The sequence below is a fragment of the Chlorocebus sabaeus genome, chromosome 13 (assembly GCF_047675955.1).
Source record: "Chlorocebus sabaeus isolate Y175 chromosome 13, mChlSab1.0.hap1, whole genome shotgun sequence".
Taxonomy (NCBI): domain Eukaryota; kingdom Metazoa; phylum Chordata; class Mammalia; order Primates; family Cercopithecidae; genus Chlorocebus; species Chlorocebus sabaeus.
In genome coordinates, this window is record NC_132916.1 from 91,113,192 (window position 1) to 91,139,832 (window position 26,641).

Below are 26,641 nucleotides of genomic sequence, written 5' to 3' on the forward strand. Positions count from 1 at the left end.
GCATGGTGGCTCATGCCTGTAATCCCAGCACTTTGGGAGGCTGAGGCAGGTGGATCACCTGAGGTCAGGAGTTTGAGACCAGGCTGGCCAACATGATGAAACCCTGTCTCAACTAAAAATACACAAATTAACCAGGAATGGTGGTGCTTGCCTGTAGTTCCAGCTACTCGGGAGGCTGAGGCAGGAGAATCACTTGAACCTGGGAGGCAGAGGTTGTAGTGAGTTGAGATCATGCCACTACACTCCAACCCAGGTGACAGAGTGAGACTCTGCTTCAAAAAATAAAAAATAAGATAAAAGCCATGATCTCTGCTTTCTGTGAGTTTCTAGCCTAGGTGGGGAGAGAAGAAGCCGTGCACACAGATGATCATCCTGCCAGCTCAGAGAAGTACAGATGCCAGTGTCACCGTATTCCAGCCAGAAAAGATGAGAAAGGCTTTGTGAAGCAAGAATCTGTTTATTTACTCAGCTTGATGATCCTAAATGAGGCTAGATTAAATATTAGGAATTTGTTTCTAATTCTGTTGTTGATTGTGTTCAGGGTATAAGAAGACAGTAGTATTGTTATGGTAGGACTTTCTAATTCAAACGTCCCTTTGTTGATGCACTGACGTCTTGGGAACTTACCGCTCTTCCCTTAAACGTAGTTGAGGTTCATCCCCTCTACCCCTGCCCACCCTCATCCCTCAATTCCAAAAGAAGTAACGCTGATCTCTAATTACTAAAACTATAGACTCAAATCAGAGGTGATTTTCTAGCTTGCTTTCTAAATGGCTTTTTTTTTTTTTTTCCTTCTCAGTTCCAGTTTTACTCTGCCAAATCTGTGCAAATGTGCAACATAGTGACTTGAGAACTCCTTGGAGACCTGAGACTTTATTAATTTAACACAAAATGATGGCAGGAATCAAATCTTTGCAGTGCTTTGACTGGATGTAGGAGCACATGAGACATGAGATGATGTGACATTGAGGTTTTTCCCCAAAGTGACTTTTCAGTTGTTCAAATATCATGAATTATTTGGAGAGGAATAGTGGTGAAATTCCAGAGTGGAAATGTTCCACCACTCCACAGCTAATCTTTGAATGTTTTGAAGACCTTAATGTCTGCCTGATCCTTGGTGAATCCATAGCTAGCTTTATGCTGGCTTTTATACAAATCAAGACTGTTCCTTGAGCTACCCATGTGCAGAGGGGTTAGTATGCTTGAGTAGGATAATTCCTTCCCGTCATGTACATGTTTCCGAATTCCTCTGGAATTTTCCATCTGAAGGAAAACATTTAGATCAGCATTTTTATTAAAAATTAGAAGACATTTAACAGGTAGTGGTGTACCTTAAGCCTCAAAAGGATTTGTACCCATGGTGCTGTGGTGCTTTGGAAGGAAGCTTGGCCAGACAGCCACAGTGGGGCCTGTGGGAGGACCTGTACTCCCAGCTGCTGAGGACTCAGTGATACTGATGCCTTCACTCTTTCTCGCTTCTCCTTGAGAATCAGGTGTGGAAGCAGCATGTTATAGGGGAGATTGCGGAGGTCTCCCTGGTGGAAGGACCTTGCAATTGCTTAGAGGTATGACACATTTGTGTTTGTGGGCAAGTCACTTTCACTCTCTGAGGCTTGATTTTCTAATGGGTTATATATATTGGAATCAGAGAACTTAGGGTGAACCAAATGAACTGATGAACTCGAAAGTACTTATCTGTAAAGAGTCCACTATATACAGCATAATGCGTAGAACAAAAAGAAGCCTACCTTGCTACAGAGTTTGTGATCCATTGTTATAGCCGTGACTCCTACCATTTAAAGTGAGTCAGTACGTGGTGTTACCAAAAAATGTAGGGAGCAACGTTTTTGTTATCTGTTTCTCATTGGTCCTTTGATTGACTTATTACATCATGTGAATTTAGGTCATCTGGAAAAATTCCAGTCAGCAGGGAGTGTTTTCTTATTGAGCTATCCTGTAAGACTAGACACAGTTGCCTGTCTGTGAGATCTCAGGCTCTTTCGATACATCGGATGAGAAATATACAATGCTTTTTTTTGACACAAATCTAGGTGTCCTTAGAGTAGAAAAATGTGTATTAGCCTGTACTGTGAATGCAGTTTGTATTTATGGACTTGTGTGACTGTAATACTAGCTAAACCCAAGAGAAAATAATCCTTCTGAACAGATCAGAGAGCATTGAACATTGCATATCACATAGAATTATTTGTGTTTTGGAGATGGGCATCATATCATTGTGGTCTTCTTATTTATAAGACCAGTGGTTCTCCTGGTTCTATTTGGTCTATTAAATAAGCAAAATTTTGTTGAGCATCCATGATTATAAGTTTGATAGTTAATCAAATAGTTCATCCCTGTGCCCCTGCCCACCCCAGAGCCCCCAATTCCAAAAGAAGTTAGCACTGATCTCTAATTAGTAAAGCTGTAGACTCAAATGAGAGGTGGTTTCTTAGCTTACTTTCTAAATTGCTTTTGTTTCTCTTCTCAATTCCTACTTTTACTCTGCCAAATCTGTGCAACTGTGCAGCATAGTGACTTGAGAACTCCATATAGACCTGGGACTTTTATTCATCTAGCACAAAATGATTGCAGGAATCAAATCCTTGCAGTGCTTTGACTGGACCTAGGACCACATGAGACATTAAAAAGCATCTAATGCTATCGTACAAAGAAGAACTGAGGCTTGTTTCTCCGTATCTAAAAAATTCCAGGGATACACAAAATTCTTGTAGATAATACTGAATGCATATTATTTTTCTTGAGCAGTCTTCAGATTACTATTGATAGTTGCTCCTTAACATGCAAACAAGACATACATCAGCCATTTATGTATCCTACTCCAATATACCCCACTTGAAGTCTTTTTTGAAATATGGTAAGGATATTTTGAAAAGTAACTTTAAAATATTTATAACTATATGGAGAAATCTGCTAGAGAGAACAGTCCTCATAAAACAAGAACCTGCTTTTCATTGACTAGTAAAAAGAAACCCAAATGAATCTTTGTTTCTTTAATTACACTCAGTCCAATCTTCTGAAATTGGCTATGCATTTATTTTTGTTTGTTTAATGTAAAGTAACTTTTCTCCAGTTTTTCTTCTGCTTAGAAATTTGTTTCTAAAAGATATGCTAATTCTCCCTGGGAGTTTATAAATGTCATTGTTTTGTCCCTTGTTGTTTGCTTACCAGTGGCATTTTGTTTCTTAGCTTGGAGAAGAGGAAGAGTTCTCCCTTAAACTCCACTGCTCCCCAAAATATCAAGTGAATATCACTTTCTAATGAGATAAATTAATTAAGAAATAAAGAGGGAGAGGGAAAGCAGAGTTAACATTAATGGTTGCTATGACATGATTGGTCATTTGCTGTTTTATATTTATATTAAAAGAGTATGTTAAAAGGTACGTTAACTGATGAGACACCAGATGGGGCTTAATTAACTGCTTCTATAGGCTGAGACCCTTTTTTGAGTTTCCTTTGCTGGGCCTGGCCCTGTGATGATACCTGCCCACAAAATATGAATTCATAATGAATGCACATGAATGTGGTGGTGAGAGGACGAGCCATGGGCCAGGGGACCCAGCTTCCAGGTTCAGCCTTGAGGATTCAGACGTCTCTTGCATATGCAGACCTTAGTTTTCTATCTATAAATTGGAGTATTAATGTCAGTTTTTTCAGACTTAAATATATCTAAGGTAATGTCACATAGAACCCTGCATATCAAACAGGGAAGGGAGGCACCTCTAATTGGAGGGCGGTAAACAGACCTCAGAATCCATCTTGCCTACTCCTTTTTCCTAATATAGTTATGAAAAATAATATCTGCTGGGTCCACATGTCTGCAAGATACCTTTCAACCCTGCTGAGATATTATGCTTCCAAGAACATAAATTCAAATTTAGATTATACCTTTTCTTTTCTTTTTTCTTTTGAGATGGAATCTCGCTCTGTCTTCAGACTGGAGTGCAGTGGCGCTATCTCGGCTCACTGCAACCTCTGCCTCCCGGGTTCAAGCAATCCTCCTGCCTCAGCTTCCCAAGGAGCTGGGACTACATGCACGTGCCACCACGCCCAGCTAATTTTTTGTAGTTTTAATAGAGACAGAGTTTCACCATGTTGGCCAGGATGGTCTCGATTTCTTGACCTCGTAATCCACCTACCTCAGCCTCCCAAAGTGCTGGGATTACAGGCGTGAGCCACCATGCCTGGCCAATTATACCTTTTTAAATGAGGATTAGTGAACATATTACTCAGGTAATATACAAAAGAAATGAGAATAAAAATATTCTATATTCACTAAAAATCTGTTTAGAGTGTGCTGATCACTAGAACCATTATAATTGAATGTTGCTTCTGTGTTTTTACACACATCAAGATATACATTTTTTTCTACTTTATTTTGTACTTTTATTTATTAAAAAATTTCTTGTTGCAACCCTTTATGTTGATTTCATAAGTCACTAATAAGTCATTAAAATTCTTCCCTTTACATAGAGCAAAGAGAAATTTCCAGAATTTCTGGAATTCTGGAAAGAGAATTTTCCTGAGATTGCAGATTTGCATGTGTCTCCAGGTGATGGTGAGGGTTATTTTCCCTGTTGTCCTTTCCTCACACTCATGCTTCCTCCTTTAGTGTGTCTGGTCAGCATGATCATGTGCTATCTAGGCATTTCTTTCACGGACAGAAGGAAAACTACAGGGTTAAAAAAAAAAAAATCTTGGCCACAGTGCTGGTTGCTGCCAGAAAGTAAAGAATCTTCTTGTGGCAGCAAACACACTTTCCAGATATAGGACAATCTGTGTTTGGGCTGACCAAATATTCTGAATGTGTCTTATTAAACTGCCCACATCCTAAACACAAGGCAGGCCAACCACTGCATTTCCCTAAGAGTTTTCTGTGAACCTTTGTTCTATAAATTCATAATGGCTCAGAAATTGAATTCAAATCTTATAGCTCAGGAAAGATACAGGTTTCTTAAGGAAACTCCTTGATGAATACCTGAATATGGAATCCCAGCAGCAAACAGAAAATCCCATTGGATGAAGCTGTTTCTTCACCCTACCCCATCAGCCTTGAAAGCATAGAATATATAAAGAAGAAAAAATTCATTCACAATTCCATCATCTAGAACAATCACTGTTTATATCTTTCTATGGGTCATTTTTACTCTATTTTTATGTAGTTGTAACAAGCTTATAAACAATTTAGGTCATTTTTTAATTTAAGATTTTAAAAGTATTATTTCATTACATGGTAAAACAAAATAATGCTGTATTTCATTGTGTGGATTTCATTCACCTAAGTAATTTACTCATGTTGGATATATAAATGGCTTATAATTTTTCTACCGTTATAAATAATGTGATGCCCATCTTTGTACATGAAAAGCTTTTCTGAATTTGTAATACTTCCTTAGGATAAATTCTCAGATGTGGAATCATTGGGTAGAAGGTACTTAAACCATATTATCAGATTTCCCCAGCAGCATCTAAGAGGGCCAGCTTTTCTGTTCTCTGCAGTCTGAGTAATGGAAGCTTCACTGTGATAGAGGGACAGACACTGGGCGCTCCCAGCAAACTAGAAACTTAGTGAGCCACACGAAAAACAGATGCTGGAGTGTCCTTAAAATTCCCTTTGCCCTTGAATAGACATATGTAGTCACGAATTGGGGAAACATTTCCTCTGAAAAAAAAAGCTTGTCTGTGAATACTTATCTTTTAGAGGATGGGTGTGGTACAATTTAAATGATGATTTCAGTCTTGTTTGTAGTTTTATTGGTTTGGACTCTGTGCTCCATTGGGCTCATTATAAATAAAATGCTTATTAATTTATTCCTGTGGTTTTGGCAACAGAAAATTTGATGTTAAGTTCACATGGTTGTACGCAGGGTTTCACTAAAATAGTGCTTTTTATTTTGTATTTTTATGTACATTTTACAAATAACTTCTTACCCTTCCTTCTCCAGTTCTGATATATCTTATTAAATTAACACCTCTGCATCCTTCCTTCTCCAGTTCTGATATATCTTATTAAATTGACACCTTTCCAATCAGAATTGATTGTACACATTAAATATTTTGTCATGGTGTTGAGATTGGGCAGAGGCTCCTGATAAATTTGGCTTTTCCTTCTTTGATACAGATTATTCTTCATTCTATGCACAAATACCAACCACGAGTGCATGTCATCCGTAAAGACTGTGGAGACGATCTTTCTCCCATCAAGCCTGTTCCATCTGGGGAGGGAGTAAAGGCATTCTCCTTTCCAGAAACTGTCTTCACAACCGTCACTGCCTATCAGAATCAGCAGGTATTGTTCTCAAAATTGGTATCTTTGTGGACTTTTCATTTTAGGTGAAGAGAGGAAGTTAGGTATCCTTCTCACTCTAAATGTTATGAATTAGCATAAAGCATTTGCCATATATGACATTCAAAGTGTATATATGTGAATAACAGTTCTTTATCCATGATTTTCCTGCTCTAATGTTGACTTCTTTAGACAAACCATGTCTCATGACCGACAGTGTAGGTTTACTTTCCGTTTTGAGCTATTGAATTATGATATCATAATTAAAATTAGAATGTATTTTTATTGCCTAAAAAATAGACATGTAAAATATTAAAAATGAATTGTATCATAGAGCATGCGACTTGATAGCTCACTTTATTTTTAAACTATATTCTAAAAATATTTCAGAAACATCCTGTATAGTCATTTTGGTACATATCCAAAGGGCTATTTCTTTCAAGATATGCTTTAATTGTGATAGAAGATGATAAACATGCTTATAGTCTGAGAGATCAGCAATGGTGGAATAATCATTTCATAAAGTTAGAAATAGTTTGAGAAGTGAAATATTTCCTTTCTATATGGGTAAACGTATATATTTATCTAAGGCTATGTTTATATGGGTCAGTTAGGTGGAGAATTGAATCAGAGGCAATATGTAATCCATGCTAGAATTCCAGCTGGTTTTCATAAGAAATATCCATGTAATATAAGCCAGTGTGGCCTGTGGTAGATTTTTTTTTTTTTCTTTAATTTCAGTGGTCAGCAGAATTGTTTTAGGTCTCCATTTCTCTTTACATTTATATACATTTCAATTACAAATTTAAGGCTTTTAAATCTCTCTGTTGTGGTTTCTGTTGTTATAAAGCTTCTTAGAAGATTTAGATCCCATCCCATGTGTTCTTTGGGCTGAGAAGCTCAATGGCTCTTATCCATATGGAGACATCAGTCTCACAACCGAAGCTGTCCTGTCCTCTCACACTCATGTCGCCACTCTTTTATAAGCTTTTAGGAAGGAACATGAAATGTTATTTTTTAAAGATCCATAGATAATATATTTAATAATATATTAAAATATATGTAATGCATATTTATTAATACATTAATATATCTACTAGATTATCAGATATATTAGTATATTCAAAAATATGTAAAATATATTTAATGTAATATATTTAATAATATGTTGAAATATATTCAATATTATATATATATTTATAGAATGCTTCATGAATTTGTGTATCATCTTTGTACAGGGATCATGCTAATCTCTGTTTGGTTTCAATTTTAGTATATGTGCTGCTGAAGCAAGCATAATAGATTTAATATAGCATATTTAATGTGTTATATGTAACATATATAATATATTTAATATAATAAATATATTTAAATAAATATCGATATAAATACATAAATTGTATAATACACTATACAATAATATATTATATAATTATAATATGCTTAATATAATTACATTTAGTACGTTATATGAGATATAATTATATATTTTATATATTAAAATATATGAGGGACAGAAAATGATTTTTTGGGGGAAAAGGTAGCACATGAGAAAATAGCAGAGGCGTTTAGTATTCTTTTAACAATCTCAATTCGTCGTCTCTTTTTCTGTCTCTCTTCCTCTCTTTTTGTCTCTCTCTCACACACAAATTAACTGTGCTCTTTCTGTATTTTCTTCCACCCTCAGTGGTACAGTAAGTGCAGTTTTGGCACATGTTGTGACTAACACAAATTAATTAACATTGAGAAGTTGATTAAGATGATGGACAGATTAGAGGGGAAATTGATAATGATAACATGCAATCATATTTACTTTTTAGTTTCCTGGCTACTATTTTTATGAACTTAACAGAACATTGTAAGCAGATTAGTGATTAATAGCATGAGCTCTGCAGCCTGTGGTCCTGGCTTACTTAAGCTTCAGTTTAAAATAAAACACAAAACTGAGATAATAGCTATATATAAGTTGCTCTAGTAATTAAATGAGTAGTATGCATAAAACTAAGCACAGTGTACATTTTATGCACTCAATACATATATTAGTAATAAAAATGATGATAGCAGCAATTGTGTTATATCTCTGTTTTAACAAGACACCATTATATAAATCTGTACTTTTCAAAAAACAATATTTTAAATGAACATTTACATTACTTAATGATTTTTAAACATTATTAAAATAAACAGAAAATTGAGCTATATTGATCTGTAAAGAAGAATTGTTTCAATGACAGAGTGGCAGACATGATGACTTAATTAGCAAACCTTTTCATTATATCATTTATAATGTAGTTTTATCCACATACTAATATAACATCATATGGAACACATATGTCTTAAGTGTTGCGTGGCCGAATGGAGAGTATGCACAGGCAATGTAGGGGGACTGCAGATGACTTTTATCCAACAGTTTTTGTCCTTAGCCAAGATGGTGCAATTAGAAGTATGTTCATTAACTTTGTAGAGTTCATTAAGCCCAGGAATTTAGAAGCCAAAACATGATGTGTCTCTTAGAAAATAGGCTGTAAATTCCTCTGGGCAAAGTAGAGATCTGGTAATAAGCAGATGGGATGGTATTTATTAGTGTCAAGTTCAGGATGTCATAACTTAAAAAAAAACTATTAATGGAGATGATTAAGCCATTTGTAAAAATTTCCCCCCTAAATCGTAGTGTCTTAGTGGGCAAAAAGCTGGTTATGAGTCAACAAATTAGAATTCTTGTTAAAACTAAAACGTCATATATAGGAACCATTTCACTACCTATGCATATCTCATAGTATGTTGTGTACCTCAGTATAACACAATACAATTTGTTTTGAAAGAAAGTTAAAATGAAAGCATCATTTATTTTTACTCCATTCAGTACGAGATTTGATGTCATTAGAACCTTCAAGTAGTGGTTACCTCTGTTTAGACATTCACTGTAGTGCTCTGACCAGGTTAGGACTCCACAGATAAAATAATAAAACTTTCAGATAAGAGCCACAAAGAATATTAAAGGAGAGACAAAGAAAAATACAGAGGCAGAAAATTAAAGGAGTGTGCATATTATTACCTAATTTTGAAGAAGAGAAAGCTGTGTAGAAGCTTAACAACATTTAAATGGCTGTTAAATAGAAGTTGGATACTAGTTATTCCTCATTACCTTTATTGAGAGAGAAACAGGATTAAACCACATCTCAGAGTTAAAGGGAAGAACTTCAATTCAGAGGGAATTGTCAGTTATAGGGCAAGTTACCAACAGATGATTCAGAATCTCCTTTTCCAGGAATATTAAAAAACAAAACTAACATATCTATTAATGCAGATTGAAAAGGAGTGAAGTATCTTTCTTAGAGCAGATGAATTTTTTAGATGATTTCTGAAATTTTCCTTAGCTTTACTGCTAGGATATTAAAATACTTGGGGAATAAAAGAGGGGTATACAATAGAGTCCTCTAACAGTTAATTTTTTAGTCATTGTAGTTTTGCAACCAAGTAAAAACCTTGGTTGACATTTATATAAGATTTGATATATATTTTTTCTACTCTGCAGATTACTCGCCTGAAGATAGATAGGAATCCATTTGCTAAAGGCTTCCGAGACTCTGGGCGCAACAGGTGGGTCTTAGTGAAGACCATTCTGGTTGTGATAAATATAGTTGATATTTTATTATGAATTTTCTATTACAGAGTAAATGACTAAATTTACTAATACGATATTGAAATCATTTCTGGTGAGGACCATTGTGCTGCGGAGATGACTTATTTTTGTAGTGTAACGGTGTGACCTACCCTAAGGTGAATGTTCATGTGTGCTGCTGAGCTGAAAATGGAAGCTCTCAGGGTGTACAGTGCGTGCTGTTTCTGAAGGGGCCTTAAAGAAGCCTGCCCTTACAGGCACAGAAGCTTCAGTATCCCAATTAAATATCCTCTCTGCCTCTACTATTGGTTTAGAATTTCTTTGGTGATGATGCAACTATCTGTTGATACTGTCTGTGGAGTATGATAGGGTCTTTCATTAAGTCATATTTCCAGCTGGAATATGAAACTACTCTCCATTGCCAAGAGAGCTGATGTTCTTTAGTTTCCAAAGTTGTCTTGGCTCTGCTGACAGCCACACACTTGTTTATTTTTTCTGTTTCATGTTTTGTGGTGTTTGTACTAAGTGGTAGAGCCACAATAATGAATTCCACTCTATTACTTTTATCAAAAAGCAGATCACCTAGTCTATGTGCCAAAGGGTTTTTGAATTTATTGATATGACTCTACTCCAATATAGTTCAGTACAACATTTTCTAAAGCAACTGTTAGTAAGTAGTAATAGAGAGTAATAAGAGACTACACTTCTACAAATGCCTTTTCAGCGTAAGGCTTCTGCTTAAATGTTTTTAAAAGCAACTTGTTTTTAAAAAGAAGTATTTGAACCATCTTTATGACTTTACTCTTGAAATTATTCTAATACTTCTTGAAAATCCCCAATTATTTTAGAGACAGTTTCTTCTGAAATTTTAGAGGGAAAACAAGCCATTCTTAGTTCTTTCAGTTGATTAATTGGACAAGATGGGTGACAGAGACCTTTCCTCAGAATACACTCAAGTGCTTGCAGAGACGTGATGTCATTTTTATATGCAGTGGCATCATTGAAACACCATGCAACACAAGAACTGAAATGCAGCTAAAATGCACTGAGAGTAGAGTAGCTGTCAACTTAGTGCAGGCAGATCAGGAAGACTAATAGCAGGACTTCCTTCTGAAATTTTTCACTCTGTAGGAAAGTTTGCAGATATTCCTAACACATGAAAGTTGTCTGCTGTATTGAAATTATTTTGTTTTTTGGATGTCTGTTTCAATGTAGAGAAAAAAATTGCTTGGTTTTTGTTTTATTACATTAGCTCCTGGTTAACCTTGTTTTTCAGAGGTGTTTCTGAAAATTAAATGTAAATTGAACCATCATTTAATAACTGGAAATGGCCACTTAATGAGGTGACTGAAGAGAACCTTTGGGATGATTTCTGTTCTACCTTGGCAAATGCTTTGATGGAATTATTTTGTGATTTTTGTTACAGCAGAATAGTATTTGTCCATTTAAGAGTCTTGTATTACTTTTAGTTTTTTTCTTAAGCAGAAAAGGGATTTATTAAAACACTGAAATTCCAGGAGAGAAATATTCAGGCTTGAAGAATATATAACCAGCAACTATATCCAAGCTATCAATTGCTCTAGCAAAGACTTCACTGCTACTGACTCAGGGGTAACATGCTTGTATATAGTCAGTTCATTTTTGAAGGAATAAATTTAAAATATTTGTTTGAAGTATATTTTGAACAGATAATAGTGAACGAACCTCTACAAGAAGGGAGATGATAGATGCATATGACAAGTTTTCCAGAAGAATTCTAGATGTTCAGCATAATGAAAATACATTTGGTTACTTAAATTTGGTCAGCAAAAAAGACAGTGGTGGTGTTGAATATAAATTACTAGGCCTATTGTTTGATATGGTGAGTTCAAAATGCTAGCTTTGATATGGATTCTTCTATCCCTTTGGCTATTTCAGAAGTATGTAGGCATGACATCCATGGTGCTTGTTACTATTTCTTCCCTGACTCTAAAACTTTAAAAATTTTGGAGGAACATACAGAAGACAGTGAATTATGTTTTAATGCTTTTAAAATTTTGTTAAAATTTAAAATTTTTATTTCGTTCCAAGTGTTTAAACAATATTATATTACATGAAAAGCACATTGAACCTATATATGACTTTCTTGCTAGTGAAATAAAGTTTCAACTTTTTTCCTTGTTGAAACTCTCTTGCTTACTATAGACAAGCTATTTACTAATACTTCTCACTTTGGAATGCTAACTATCTATAAATCATTATTCCTCTATTTAAAAATCTAATTGTAACATTTCCCATTGACAAATGCAAAAGACACATTGGGAGAAGAGATAATTCAGTCACCTGAATTACATAAGTGAACATTTCTAACTTATGTATTAGTTTCTTTTTAAAAAAGAGACCAAGTTATATGTAAGACTTGGTGGAGGGCACAGTTGTTTGGGGAGCATGGGCATGAAGGGGCATGATTTTTAAAATATAGTTGTAGAGAAGTAAGGCTATGAGAAAAAGTTTAACATATTTCTTTATTACCCCTAGTTCTATTGTGCTGTTGTTAGTGTTTTTCTTAAAACAATTTCTTTTTTTATTTTCCCTACCCTGTACATGAAATATGCAAATTGACCAGGACAAGAAATAAACATAGACTTGGGATTGTTTAAACTTTATAAAACAATTTGCCTTAATTAAAAATTATCCTTTTCTGGCTATTTATGACTCCACAGCCTATTTTACAGGAATCAGTAGCTTCGGCCCTTAAAAGCTCTCCTGCAAGACATTTGCTATGTGAGAGAGAATTTATGTGCTGAGAATAGTTTCATTCTTCAGTTAGGCCTTAGGTTTGACCCTATAAAATTTTTTACTCAGGAAGGTACAAAAATTTCTTCTCTTTAAATACTTCAGGAAAAACATAACCATTTTACTAAATAAACTTGGCCATTTGATAGCATAAATTAGGGTGGTGATAAAATGTGGAAATTGTTCAAAGGCATCTTGTATAAATTATCGCCTTGGCTGCACTCCTGCAGGAGGTGCCTTTTATCTTTTCTTTAACTAGCCAGGAAAGGTCTCCATTACTGGAGAAAATGAAGGCTTTTTAAAAAATGTCCAGATTCAGCTAATAAATATTTTATAACTGTTTCCTGCAAAATATCTAAAATCCTTTCTGGAACTTGCAGTGTGAAACAGCAGCCTTAAGAAAAATATCAATTGCTCCAAATCAGATCACTTGTAGATATGTCACCTTCAGAGCATCTCTTTAAAGCTTAGGGTTATATATTTGTGATGATCAATAACTTCTCCCTAAGAATTTAGTTTATGGATTTGTATTTGAATCATAATAACGCTTACACTGCTAAAGCAAATAATGCAGTAAGATACATCTCTGTAGTCAGTTTCTAAGTCCAGTGGTTGCTTGTTAATTATCTTAGTAAACTTCCCTCAAGACTGCTCTATAATCACTTTAGTATTTTTAATATTTAAAACTATAATTACTCAAACTCATCTATGTGATAATAATAAGCTGTTTTATATTAAGCTGTGTCTTAACATTCTTTTGCATTTAAAATAGTTGTATTTCTAGAAAGTCACAAAATTTAGTATTGGTATAAACTGAATAGAGGGTGATATTCTAAACAGGACCCAGAATTCATTAGTCCAATATTAAACACACCCACAGGCAACATGGGGTTTGGAACTGACCACGTCTGCCAAACTGCCCAGAAATCAATACACTAGTACAGAAAATACTATCAAGTGGCATGAACTTGGATTTGGCTTGTAGTTTGGTCACAGATATGATGAGTGGTTTGGGAAAAAATCACTTAGAATGAAACAATGTTAGGATTAATAAGGGTTTCAGAGCTTTTGTAATCTCATCCTCTCTTTGTGAGAAACTTAAGTCCAGGGAGATTAGCAAATTTACTTAAGGTCAGACAATGAGTTTAAGTGAGTTGCAGTGCCAGCCCAGTCCCTGTGACCCCAGTCTAGTATCCTTACCACTAAATAATTCTGTCTCTGTGGCACATTGAGTACATCAGAAGCCAGATTCTGTTCTCTCTCAGGGTAGGCCAGGTGGAGCAGGTGCAGGTCCCTTCTGTGCTCTGCTCTTTTCTTTGGCAATCCTGCACTATCCCCTCTGGGGCTGCAGACATCTCTTTGAAGTACTCCCAGAGCTGCACCCCCAGAGCCTGTGACTTAAGAGATGAGTCAGGCTTATGTGCAGCCTCATGAGGTGTGTTCATGCATGCAAGTCTGTGCATGTATACACACCACCCCTCCACATATGCATAGCTACATCATTCTATCACTAAGATGGGGTAGGCATATTCCTCCAGAGTGAGTACAGAAATCAATTAACAGAGACTATACCCTGAACACTCTAAGGAAGCAAAGTCTGTGTGTGAAGCCTTGGAACAGATGGATAAGTAGTGTAAGATAATTTTAACAGCACAAGTCACTTACCTTTGGTGTTTAGAGAGCTTTCGCCATATTGTATACGTGGTATGACTCTCTGGGGTGGATTACTCTAGTCTTAGTTTGCAGGTTATGACTTGGGGTGCAGGGACTCCAGAGGTGGTAGCACCTTGAGTCAAACTATTAAAGATACCTGAAATCACAGGAGATGTCTATTATTGGACATCTCAGGAAGCAAGTATTTTCTACAGTAGAGCTACAGGTTTCATGAAAAGTATAATGTTATCTAGATCAACAAATTACTTAGGGCTGAGGTGGTTGAAGGAAGAGCGATGAGGTCTCAGGTGTGGCTGTCTTGAGAATGATCTAGTTGAGTGAATGGCCTCGTTCCCAGAACCCAGAGGACTTAGTCACTTGATATACAGAAGGGAAGTCGCTGAATCATTCATGGTAGGAGATGGTTGATATATGTATTTAGAGTAGTTGCCCTTGTTTTAAAGTATACAAATGTCATGTAAATAGTCTATATCAAACTTATCCTGTCTCTTTAAGTATCCATTCATTAAGTGTATTTCAGGGCTTTAAAATAATTTGTGATTTAATAGTAACTCCATATACCAGATAGCCCTGTGAGGTCACCTTCCTGCTCTCCTCCAACACTGCAGGGAGAGGCCAGTGCCGTCTCTTCATGGCCCTCCTGTTGCTGGTGGGAGCCCAGCCTGGCTACACTGGGTTTGGTAGAGATTGTGCTCCTGAGAAAGAAGTCAATCAATCTTCTTTGGACAAGTGCTTCCCTGAACTGGCTGCCAAAGCACCAAATGATGGGCAGTAATGCCTCTTAGAAAAGAGCTGGTTTTCCAGAAATGTGCTTTCGTGGCAATGCCTTCCTCACTTAGAGGGAGAAGTAACAGGACAAGGAGAGAGGGTGTGTGCCAGATCACAGCAGAGCCTTGGACTCACAGCAGCCAGAATGGTCTCTCTTCACCTCAGCTCCTTAGCCCAAGGGAACAGCTTTTCACCCCTCAGGTCAGCTGAGTTTTCCAGAGAACATTAATAGGCAACTTGGGTGGGTGGTTTCAGTTCTCTCCTGCTGCTGGTAACAGAAATGTTAGCCCATTGCTGAAGCATTTCTTCTTGCCAATGCAAGCTCCTAACCTGACAATGTGGGGGTACTGTCAATACCAGTGTTGTTTTGAGATGCTTGCTGCTGGTGAAAGCTCCAAATGCTCCTAACTAGACTTCTTTTGTCCACCCCTATCCTGACCCCTTCCATTTAGAATGGGTTTGGAAGCCTTGGTGGAATCATATGCATTCTGGAGACCATCACTACGGACTCTGACCTTTGAAGATATCCCTGGAATTCCCAAGCAAGGTAACTCACAAAGTCTCCTAGGTCATATATACAGCCCGTTCCTGCCTAGAAACTCGGGCACTAAAAGTGTACAAGTCATTATTTATACTTACAATAATGACCTCATCACCAACATTGTCCTACAGATTCCACCTGTCTTCTGCATGGTATAGGGATGGATCAGGAAAAAATGGCTCTCATGGTCACAAATTAAATCTTAGATGTCTTAGGCTGTTTATATATTTCATGACCTTTACCTCATCCTTAAATCTCATATTAAAATTAGAGGTGCTCTCATGCCAGGTGCTCTTCACAAGAAATTGTTGATGGTGCCCCCACTCCACCCTTTCTTCACATCTTGTTTGTTTTCTTTCTCCAGCAGAATTGCCTCTGGGCAGGGTTCTCCTGTTGGGTTAATGATGAGAAGGTCAGGCACATTCAGGCAGATTCTCCTGGGCTCATCTTTGAATATTTCTCAGCAGCCCAGGGCTGATTTCTCCTCAGAGGGAACTGCATGGAAAGTGATGTTGCTTCCTCTCTGGTCTGCTCCATAGGTAACACTCTCAGCTCACTCCTACATTTAGGCTTTTTACCATCATCCTGCCCAGCTTCCAGTGAGAATTTACTGTGCTGGGTTTCAGATAATTATTGATTGGACTGGGTTTTTGGATTATTTTGAGACACTGTGCAAAACCCATCACTAGAGCAATGAAGGTTTTACAACCTGTCCAGCCCTTTGGAATTCTCCTCTCCCCTTAAGTTCTGTCAAGTTTGCAAACATCAGTCTGCCAGCAGATCCAGAGGGGGCACCATCGCTACCATTGGATTAGACACAGGGTTAACTACCCTCTCTGAGTTTCACAGGACTGTTTATTTGTTGGACCTCTGCTCTTGTATTAGCATGTGATTCAACAACTTGTTTTCTAATTGGAAATGAGATTTTTCAACCAGATAATTCCTTGAAAGCTGAGACCATCTCCTTTTCATCTCTGTAGCATTCCCCCCAACCCTTGCCTTGTAACAAGCTGTGTCTAGCTCATATTTACAAAATTGAAGGAAAGGATGACCGTGGAGTCATTCTTTACATTTCAACTTCTTTTGTAGGCAATGCAAGTTCCTCCACCTTGCTCCAAGGTACTGGGAATGGCGTTCCTGCCACTCACCCTCACCTTTTGTCTGGCTCCTCTTGCTCCTCTCCTGCCTTCCATCTGGGGCCCAACACCAGCCAGCTGTGTAGTCTGGCCCCTGCTGACTATTCTGCCTGTGCCCGCTCGGGCCTCACCCTCAACCGATACAGCACATCTTTGGCCGAGACCTACAACAGGCTCACCAATCAGGCTGGTGAGACCTTCGCCCCACCCAGGACTCCCTCCTATGTGGGCGTGAGCAGCAGCACCTCCGTGAACATGTCCATGGGTGGCACTGACGGGGACACCTTCAGCTGCCCACAGACCAGCTTATCCATGCAGATTTCAGGAATGTCCCCCCAGCTCCAGTATATCATGCCATCACCCTCCAGCAACACCTTCGCCACTAACCAGACCCATCAGGGTTCCTATAATACTTTCAGATTACACAGCCCCTGTGCACTGTATGGATATAACTTCTCCACATCCCCCAAACTGGCTGCCAGTCCTGAGAAAATTGTTTCTTCCCAAGGAAGCTTCTTGGGGTCCTCACCGAGTGGGACCATGACGGATCGGCAGATGTTGCCCCCTGTGGAAGGAGTGCACCTGCTTAGCAGTGGGGGTCAGCAGAGTTTCTTTGACTCTAGGACCCTAGGAAGCTTAACTCTGTCATCATCTCAAGTATCTGCACATATGGTCTGATGAAGCCTTTAAGTTAAATGACATTTGAATTTGTCTAATGTATTTTCTTTTTCTTTTTTAAAAGCTATGTGGAAACTCTCTGTAGTTTATAAAATGTACATATAATAGAAAATGAAGGCTCACTGGGTTTTTTTACTTTATCATGGTGAGATTGTAATTATCTATGGTATATATGTATGCTGTATATACATAGCACATGGAGTATCACAGCCCCTATTGTTCCCCTGCTTCATCCAGTTGCACAGAGTATTGGCACGTGTGTAGTGTATTTAAGCAAAGTTCTCAGACTCTTTTAAAAACAAGATGGTAAACTTAAAACTTGGCAATGATACTATCCAGATGAACACTTATAACTTAATTTATCAGAAAAATGCTCTAAACGGTTTCATACTTGACGTGTTGATAACCAATAGTAACCAGCATGTAGAGTCTTGTGATTTCTGCTATTCTTGGACACAGTGTGAGAATCTAAAATACAAAAGCCAGTTGAAGTCTTAGTGTTAGTTCTGAGGTATTTGTAATCAACTTTTTCACTCCTGCTTATTCTTATTTACCACAGATACCATATGACCTTGGGTCTATAAAAAATCATAACCCATAATAATTGTTATTTTCTTAAGGAAGGTAAAGGAGAGGCTTATGATTATTTTTTTGACTTTGCATTGGGCACATAAGAGGTTCTTATTCATCTGTAGAGAACAAATTTCCAGTATTTTTTATTTCTCGCTTATTTTAATTATCAAATAGACCGTTAAAGAATGTTCTATAAACATTTTTAAATTCCAATTTTCACCAGGAGAGGAATATGTGATATGAATGGAATGGCAAAAGGAAAATAAATCCACCTCAAATTCATTGATTCCAATGAGAAATGTCTATCTTTTAAATCAAGAGTAATACTATTGTTAACTATACCTTATGTTTTTGTATAGTTTGAGTTTCCTGACCCATAGTATATAAGTAAAAAATGCATTTATGCTACTTATTTATATCTTGTAATTCTACACATTCAATCCTTTCCCCCTCCTTAACCTTGTCCGTCTGCCTGCGTCTTTGTCAAAACAGATAGTTCCTAAGCCTGTATGGTGTTAAATAACGCGGTGAGGAATTTCAGTGGGTTATCTCCAGCAATCTGTCTTTTGGGAGCTATAGTGCAAAGGCCAAAGCCCATTACTATAAAGGCCCTCTTGGAGGACTAAGGAGGAAGATACTAATTATGATAAAGGAACTATAAAACTTTTAACCTCAACAGAATTTGTAACCTCAGAACTGGAGAAATTAAAATCAGTATTAAATGTTTTTAATTCCTAAAATAATATATGCATGGTTGAATAGTTAAAAACAAGTAACTTTGAGAGCACATTATGAGATAAATAAAAAAGGCTAAGAATACATGATGAGGCACATTCCCCTTCTGAGGAGAAAGTAAAATAATATGTCTGTGCATTGACCCATTCATTACATTTCATATATCTTAAGCAAAAGAGCATGATTTCCTCTCATTGCTAAACAGAATTGCTTTAACTCATCCCTGGATTTGGTGGGGAAAGGGTACAACTCCTGATTTGCTGTTTCACTTTGAAACAATACAATTTGTTAGATATTTAGGGGGATATACTGTTGAAATTGCACAGGATGTGATTCTGTTTATACATATTAACAAATTTCCTTTTGGATTCCTTAGCAGTTCATCAAATTAGTATTGAATTTTTAAATTTAAAACTAGCTTGAAGGGACATGAAATATTTGCAGTAGGTAGATCTATGTAAGATGTTTGGGTATGGCATTAATAGCTTGACAAAGATTTGGGGAAAGGCGTTAAGAATGAGTCCATCTCAGCCGTAGTGCTTGGTGTATAATTCAAGAACAGAGAGTTTCCCATCTTGAAAAAACATAGAAAGTAATGCTCTATACCCATATGTATTAATAAGAACATTTTCCTTCTTGCTGTTGATAATTTCAGATGATACTACAATATGAGTATAATTTTTTATTAACCTTTTTTGTGGTAAAATTTTAGCAATCTTGTACAAATGCTGTTTGTTTTTTAGGTTTTATTGTAAATATTAATCACCATGTCACTTCAGAGACTAGCCTTTTATTGCTGAATTAAATGACATGCATACCTGGATAGTTATATATCTGTATTTTATTAAAAAGTACTTAAAATTATATTAAAGTGTGTTATTAAACCCTTTTATGATTTTTGAGGGTAATCATTTTAGTGTCTAAAAATATTGTTTCTAGAATAAGCACACACATGCATACCCCAAATGCAAATTCTGTACCTCTCAATCACATGGCAGAAAGAAATGGGCCTGCTGTTCATTCTTCATGTGTTAAATATAATTTCTTGGTGTGTTGACCATGTCATTGAAGGTGAAGGCCCTGACAAATGTTGAACACATGAAAATTTGAATGTGAGAGGAAAGGGATGGGGTGGTATGTTTTGTTTTGGGTCCAGGGGAGAAAGGCAAGGTTACAAGAATGAGTGGCTTGCACCACTGACTAGTGATGACAGATTATTTCTATGCCCCTTGACTAGTAAACATTCCAAGGGACATCGTGATGGGGTGAGGTTGCTGCTATCAAGACCGGTCACATTTTGAAAATTAACACTTGCTTCCTTACAAGCTGCCTTCCAGAGGTCAACAGCTTTTCACAAGTGAGGCACCCAGTTGCTGACCCTTGATTTCTGGAATGTAGGGGGTCAGGAATCCTTGGTGGCCCCCAGAGGAGGTTGGGGCACAGCATAACCTATATAAAGAAGGATCATACTCACTCTTTACATCAATTAGCAAAATTCTGAGGAAAAGCAACCTCACTTTTAAAATGTAAATAGCTCTTCATCAGCTCTCCAGACCTAATCCTACCAGTAACTCACACCTTAGTGTGAAATTAATAAACAGCAGCTTTGGAGATAGCTGGAGGTTTGACTGGGAGGAAAAAAAAGAGTAATTTTTGCAGCAGGACAATTCTGGGAAGATTTGTATGGGAAGGAGAAGGTGCAAGAAGAGAGATCCCTAACTAAACTCTGCAGTGTCCCATGAAGTCCTGGTGCAGAACATTAAAAATAATCATTTCATAAACTTCTTTCAGGAGCCTTGGTAGAGCTGTTGGATGCTACCCTGATGCTGTCTCTAATTAGAGAGATTTGTAAAGAATGCTTTGTTGCAAAGTGTAACACAGTGTTATTTCCTCATGAGAAATTTATTGGCTCATCTAAATGAAGGTTTTTCTAAGCTTTCCCTTAAGAACTAATTGTGTTAAAGTATTACCATGTTGTGTTTTAATCTCATTGTTCATCCTTTCTAAAAAGAAATGCTCAGATAAGTTGAGAGTAAGGTTAAATATGTGAGCAGTTAAGTGCTCATACATAATTACAACATTCTAGGAGCTCAAACCTTAAAAATTATCAGTGCTAGAAATCGACGAATATATTCAAGTATACAAACATTCAACAGATATATAAACTTAGTATCCCTCTGCATGCTGATAGATTTTCAAATAATGTGCTTTCTTTTCATTGAACTTTGGTATGATGAGAATAACATTGCCTTGGGAATTAGAGAACTTAGTTTCAAACTATGGATTTCTCAATCATGATTTTGGGTAAAAAATTAGCTGCTTTATGTCTCAGTTTTGGTACGTGTGAAAGGAATGACTGGGATGAAAATTGTTACTATTCCTTTTAGTTTCTAATTCATATGGTCCTATTATATAAATATTTAACTTGCTATTGGGAAACTAGTTTTGTAAAACTATTGTATCTTTTGGAATATATTCTGTTTATTTTTGAATATATATACTGTATGGCTTTACAAAGAACATAACACTATCAGTATTATTTTTGATTTGTTGAATGTTGTGGAATTTATCCTTTAAATGGAACTGTGCTTTAGTTTTATAGGATAAATTTTAGTATTTTAATATTAGAAGAAAGCTATACTCAGTAACGTATTTGCTACTTTATAGTGAATAGTAAAAGATATTAATAAAATTTCCTTTTTGTGATGCTCTTAATTACATGGCATTAAATTATTTTGTTTTGAAATAAGTATGGCAGTCTATTGTAATATATGGAGATCATTCCAAGTCCATTCAAAATACATTTAAATCCTCAAGAAAACACTTGAACTTGTCTTTTTGAATGATTTTATTCCTACTGAGACTCAGATACAATAATATGATGCAGTTTATTACTCTGCAATTCACTGAGTTTATACAGGGCTGAATCAACACACACATCCTATGTCCATATTTTAAAATCATATTAATTATGTCACTACAATTACTTTACAAAAAGACCAAGACATTTTTCTAAATAACACTTACATTGAGATACAATTCACATGCCATATAATTCATCTATTTAAATTGAACAATTCAATGGTTTTAGATATGTTCACAGAGTTGTGTAACTATCACCACAATCAATTTTAGAACATTTTTATCACTCTGCAAAAAAACTCCATGCCCATTATTAGTCACCTTCGTTTTCCCTCCACTCCTTCCTTATCACCAACTCCTAGACAACCACTGACATGCTTTCTGTCTGCATAGATTTGCCTGTTCTGGGCACCTATGTCAAAGGAATTATACAATATGTGGTCTTTGGCACTGACTTCTTTCACTTAGCATAATATTTTCAAGGTTCATTCATGTTATGGCATGTATCAATATTTCATTTTTAATGCTGAATAATATTTTGTTGTATCAATATACCACAATTGTTTATCTCTTTGTTAGTTGATGGACACTTGGGTTGTTTCCACTTTTTAGCTGTTATGAATAATGCTGCTATAAAAATTTCTGTACAAGTTATTGTATAGACATACATACACTTTCATTTCTCTTGGCTATATATCTAGGAGTGGAATTGGAAGGTTCTGAGGTCACCTTTTGAGGAACCACCAGACTGTTTTCCAAAGCACTTGCACCATTTCCCATGCTTACCAGCAGTGTGTGAGTGTTCTAGTTTCCCCACATCTGCACTGACAGTTGTTATTATCAACCTTTTTTATTACAGCCAGCCTAGTGGGTGTTATGTCTCATTGTTGTTTTTATTTGTATTTCCTTGATGACTCATGATGTTGAACATATTTTTCTGTGCTTTATTGGCCATTTGTATATCTTCTTTGGAGAAATATCTATACAGATCCTTTGACCATTCTTTAATCAGGTTGTCTTTTTATTATTGAGGTGTAATAATTCTTTATATATTCTAGATATAAGCTTTTTATCAGATATATGATTTGTAAACATTTTCTCCCATTCTTTGGACTGTCTTTTACTTGTATTGATGATGTCTTTTGCAGCACAGAAGCTTTTAATTTTGAAGAGACCCAATTTATCTACTATTAAAAAAAGTTTTGTTGTTTATGTCTTTGGTGTGAGGACCAAAGCATTTTGATGAGCTCTTTCAATCAGCCTTTTGACATTCCTAGTAATAGTAGTAGTAGTAGTAGTAGTAGTAGTAGTAGTAGTAGTAGTAGTAGAAGTAGTAGTAGTAGTAGTAGTAGTAGTAGTAATAGTAATATATTTCGAAGGTACTTTTCAGGTGTATACATTTAATAGTACTTGATAAATTACCCCTCTTCTCAGCATACCTGAATATTCTTGGAGAAATAAATGATTCCTTCAGTATCTTAAAGAAAGACAGAAGGATCCCAAAGTATCACAAACATTTTATTACCATAAGAAATGGTTGGCAATTTCAATATTTATTAAATTAATAAATATTAAGTATTGACTATTTCCTTAGCATCATTTTAGTCATTTGGGATACAACAGTGAAGAACACTGTTGGTATAACCGAACAAAATTGTAAAAGCTGAAATGCTGGTTTCCTGGCTATATATATATATATTCTTACTCCAATATATCACAGTTGGCAGGAAAAAAAAATCATTGCCTCTTGGCTTTTCTATGAGTTGGTGCCCTCACACTTATTACTATGTTACATATCCCAGATGGTCACTGCAAAATGCTTGCTTCTGTGCCAAGGTACAAGAGGGATGCATTATCGCCTTAACTCTGAGTTTGTTTTGTGGTTTTCTTTGGAAACCCTAACGTCATTTAAAATTCATTTTTTTCAGTTTGGCTGTGTTTACAGCACTGTAATAAGATATTCCTCTATTAATAGCAGGAAGGGAAAACCATGCTTGTTTAGGACTTTGGAAAACTCCTGCACGTTTTTCTTAAAGGTATTTGGTGAAATGGATTGCAGAGATTTGCAGATTGCTTTTTCTTAATTTGTCTAAATGAATTTCAAGGGAAAATGTGTTGAACCATATGTTTTTCAAACAAAATCAAAGCTCTCAGCAACAATAAAGAGAATCTTAAAAAGCACTTGTATCACTGGGTGCGATGGCTCACGCCTGTAATCCCATCACTTTGGGAGGCCGAGGTGGGTGGATCACCTGAAGTCAGGAGTTCGAGGCTAGCCTGGCCAACATAGTGAAACCCTGTCTCTATTAAAAATACAAAAATTAGCTGGGCATTGTGGCGCAAACCTGTAATCCCAGCTACTCAGGAGGCTGAGGCAGGAGAATCGCTTGAACCCGGAAGGCAGAGGTTGCAGTGAGCCAAGATCATGCTATTGCACTCCAGTGTGGGCTACAAGAGCGAAGCTCTGTCTCAAAAAAAAAAAAAAAAAAAAAAAAAAAAAAAAAAAAAACCCTAGTAATCCATTGCCTTGGGGAAGTTTGGCCAAGAATTAATGAACACTATGGTAGACCCCTTGCAGATTTGTTCATTTTGTCTTTCTAAGTTTGATAACCTTGGTGTATGGGGAAGAAAGGAACTAGAAATTGTATATGTTTAAATATTTGCTGTCTACTCAGTTTTACCTTGAGGATACTAAGAAGACAAACAGACAGAAACATAAGAATATAGAACTGGAAGGTCCTTAGAGATCAAGTAGGAGAGAGTTGTGTGGAGACCCATGTGACCTTCAGAGGTAATCATTGTGACCCATCTACAAGCTTCAGCAACTTCAGTGACAGTCCCCTTGGCAGGCTCCATAGAGCATTTTCAAGCTTCCTTGTCTTTCTTCACATTTTTTTTTTCTCAGTCCTGGATGTCCTTTCTCACCTACCTTCTCATTTTCAAGGACTTACTCAAGGACTTTCGTCCTCAGTGAAGACTTTCCCAATTTCTATTTCCCTCATCTCCCTTTCCCTAGGAGAAATAAGCTCTCCATCTAAAATACTGTCACAGCACTCTGTGCCCTCTTGAAGAACATACCTCAACGTCCCCTTTTCATTTAGATCAACCAGCCCAGCTATAATGGGAGTCCTCTGGGGTAGGAGCTGTATCTCATTTACATGTTTGCCACAGGACCTAGCAAAGATAAAATGATTAATAAAAGAGGGAGTACATAAATAAATATGTGAATAAATGAGTTTTAAGCAATGAATTTTGTAGTCTTTGGAATAAAACCTCAAATTGGGAGGTCTGGAGGTTTTGCTTGGTCAGCTGCCCATTTGCCATATCAGAAGAGACAAAGAGGACTAGTTTCCTCACAGATGGGAAAGGAAACGCTTCTTTCTTTTTCTTTTCTTTACTTTTTTTTTTTTAATTTATTTTTTCCTCCTACTTGAGCACAGTCTTATGAACAGAGGGTTGGGGCTGACATCTAAATAAGATACTCCTCCTAAAATCGTAGGTATTTTATCATCAATGTCTCCCAAAGCCATTAGGATGTTATATGAATCTAACAGAGAACTACTCCTAAGGGAAGAAGGTAGTTCTCTGTACGCAACGTGGACATCATTCCATCTAGGGAGAACTTCAGCTGTAGTTTCAGGAATTGACAGTTTCTGTTGCAGGTACCCCCTAGAGTCTAGTTTAGGAATAACATCAGGAAAGTGAGGCTTTTTATGTTCCAGGGCATCCAGCTTGCCACAGATGTGGTGTTGATAGCAGTGGGATAGTTAATGTGACAGAGAAGCCCAAGCTTCACAAGAGACGGACATATTATATCCTGGTAGGTATGGGCCTAGGGTCTCTGAAGGGATTGATGTGTTAGGTTACTAATATGGTTACTTCTAGTTTATCTCTGTAAGTGTGTTGATATTGCAATAAATATTATTTTATCTAGAAAAAAGTGATTGTTTTCTTATATAGAATAGTAAGAGTATCTAGAGCACTCTAATATCCCATAGATTAGAGGTGCTCTGTCGGACAAAACATTTTTTTTCTCTCTAGAGAGGGATCCAAGACATTTTGGAGAAAACCTCTTTTCTGAGGAAAAAACCACATTGGTGGTTGTGGACCCAGAAACTGGTGCTGTGTGAGGATAAGTCCTTTAGATGAGTGATGCACTCCATATTGGGGCATGCATGCTCATTCTTGCTGTCTGCCTCATTCCCTTTTCTCTGGAACGTACGGGACTACTTTGGCTTAGTATTTTCTCAGGTTCTTGTGGTAAGAGCACCTAAGAGATTTGGGATAAAATAGGCATAGACTGAGAAGAGGAGGTGTAGAGTAGTCAGGAGGCCTTCCAGAGTTCCCTAGCCCAGCTTTTACTATAGCTGTGTTTTGTGGGTACCAGATACCTGCCCAGATTAATAAAACTGTTTTATTTCTACATTTTTTCCCTATTCTTCATGTGTGTGATGCATCTGTCAGAATTTCAGGGGGAGGGATATGAATGACACCTTAAGCTCCTAACACGTGTTTAACTTGTTTGCTCGAAGTTCAGTCATTCATTCTTCCCTGCATTTAGCATTTGTTGAGCACCTGCCAAGTGCCATATTCTGTTGCTGGAGATGTGGTGATGAGGAAGGAAAGTTGTTCTTTTGGAAAATTTCAAACTTATCAGAAGGTCACATGTGCAAACACATAATCATAATACAATGTGGTAAATGTACAAAGAGAGGTGTATTAGTCCCTTTTCTGTTCCTTATACAGAATACTGAAACTGGGTAATTTATAAAGAAAATAAATTTATTTCTTACAGTTATGGAGGCTGAGAAGTTCAAGGTCAAGGGGCCACATTTAATAAGAGCCTCTTTGCTGGTGAGAGCTCTCTGAAGATTTCTGAGGCTTTGTAGGACATCATTTGGTGATGAGGTTGAGTGTGTTGACATGCTAGCCCAGGTGTCTCTTCCTCTTCTTATAAAGCCACCCATTTCCTT

General features: G+C 36.7%; 1 protein-coding gene and 1 pseudogene across 2 annotated transcripts in view; one reads left to right on the forward strand and one right to left on the reverse strand.

Moving 5' to 3' along the window:
* Positions 1-21,102, forward strand: part of TBX18 (T-box transcription factor 18) — a 31,120-nt gene extending 10,018 nt beyond the window's left edge. The window contains exons 5-8 of one of the 2 annotated variants that reach the window (XM_008006514.3): positions 6,140-6,307; positions 9,840-9,904; positions 15,596-15,690; positions 16,774-21,102. In XM_008006514.3, coding sequence (XP_008004705.2) covers positions 6,140-6,307; positions 9,840-9,904; positions 15,596-15,690; positions 16,774-17,498 — 1,053 coding nt within the window. In that variant the 3' untranslated portion in view covers positions 17,499-21,102. The remainder of the gene's footprint in view (positions 1-6,139; positions 6,308-9,839; positions 9,905-15,595; positions 15,691-16,773) is intronic. The other variant, XM_073022599.1, reaches the window with a different exon arrangement.
* LOC119625435 (U6 spliceosomal RNA) lies at positions 7,498-7,597 on the reverse strand (annotated as a pseudogene).
* Positions 21,103-26,641: the final 5,539 nt, after the last annotated feature.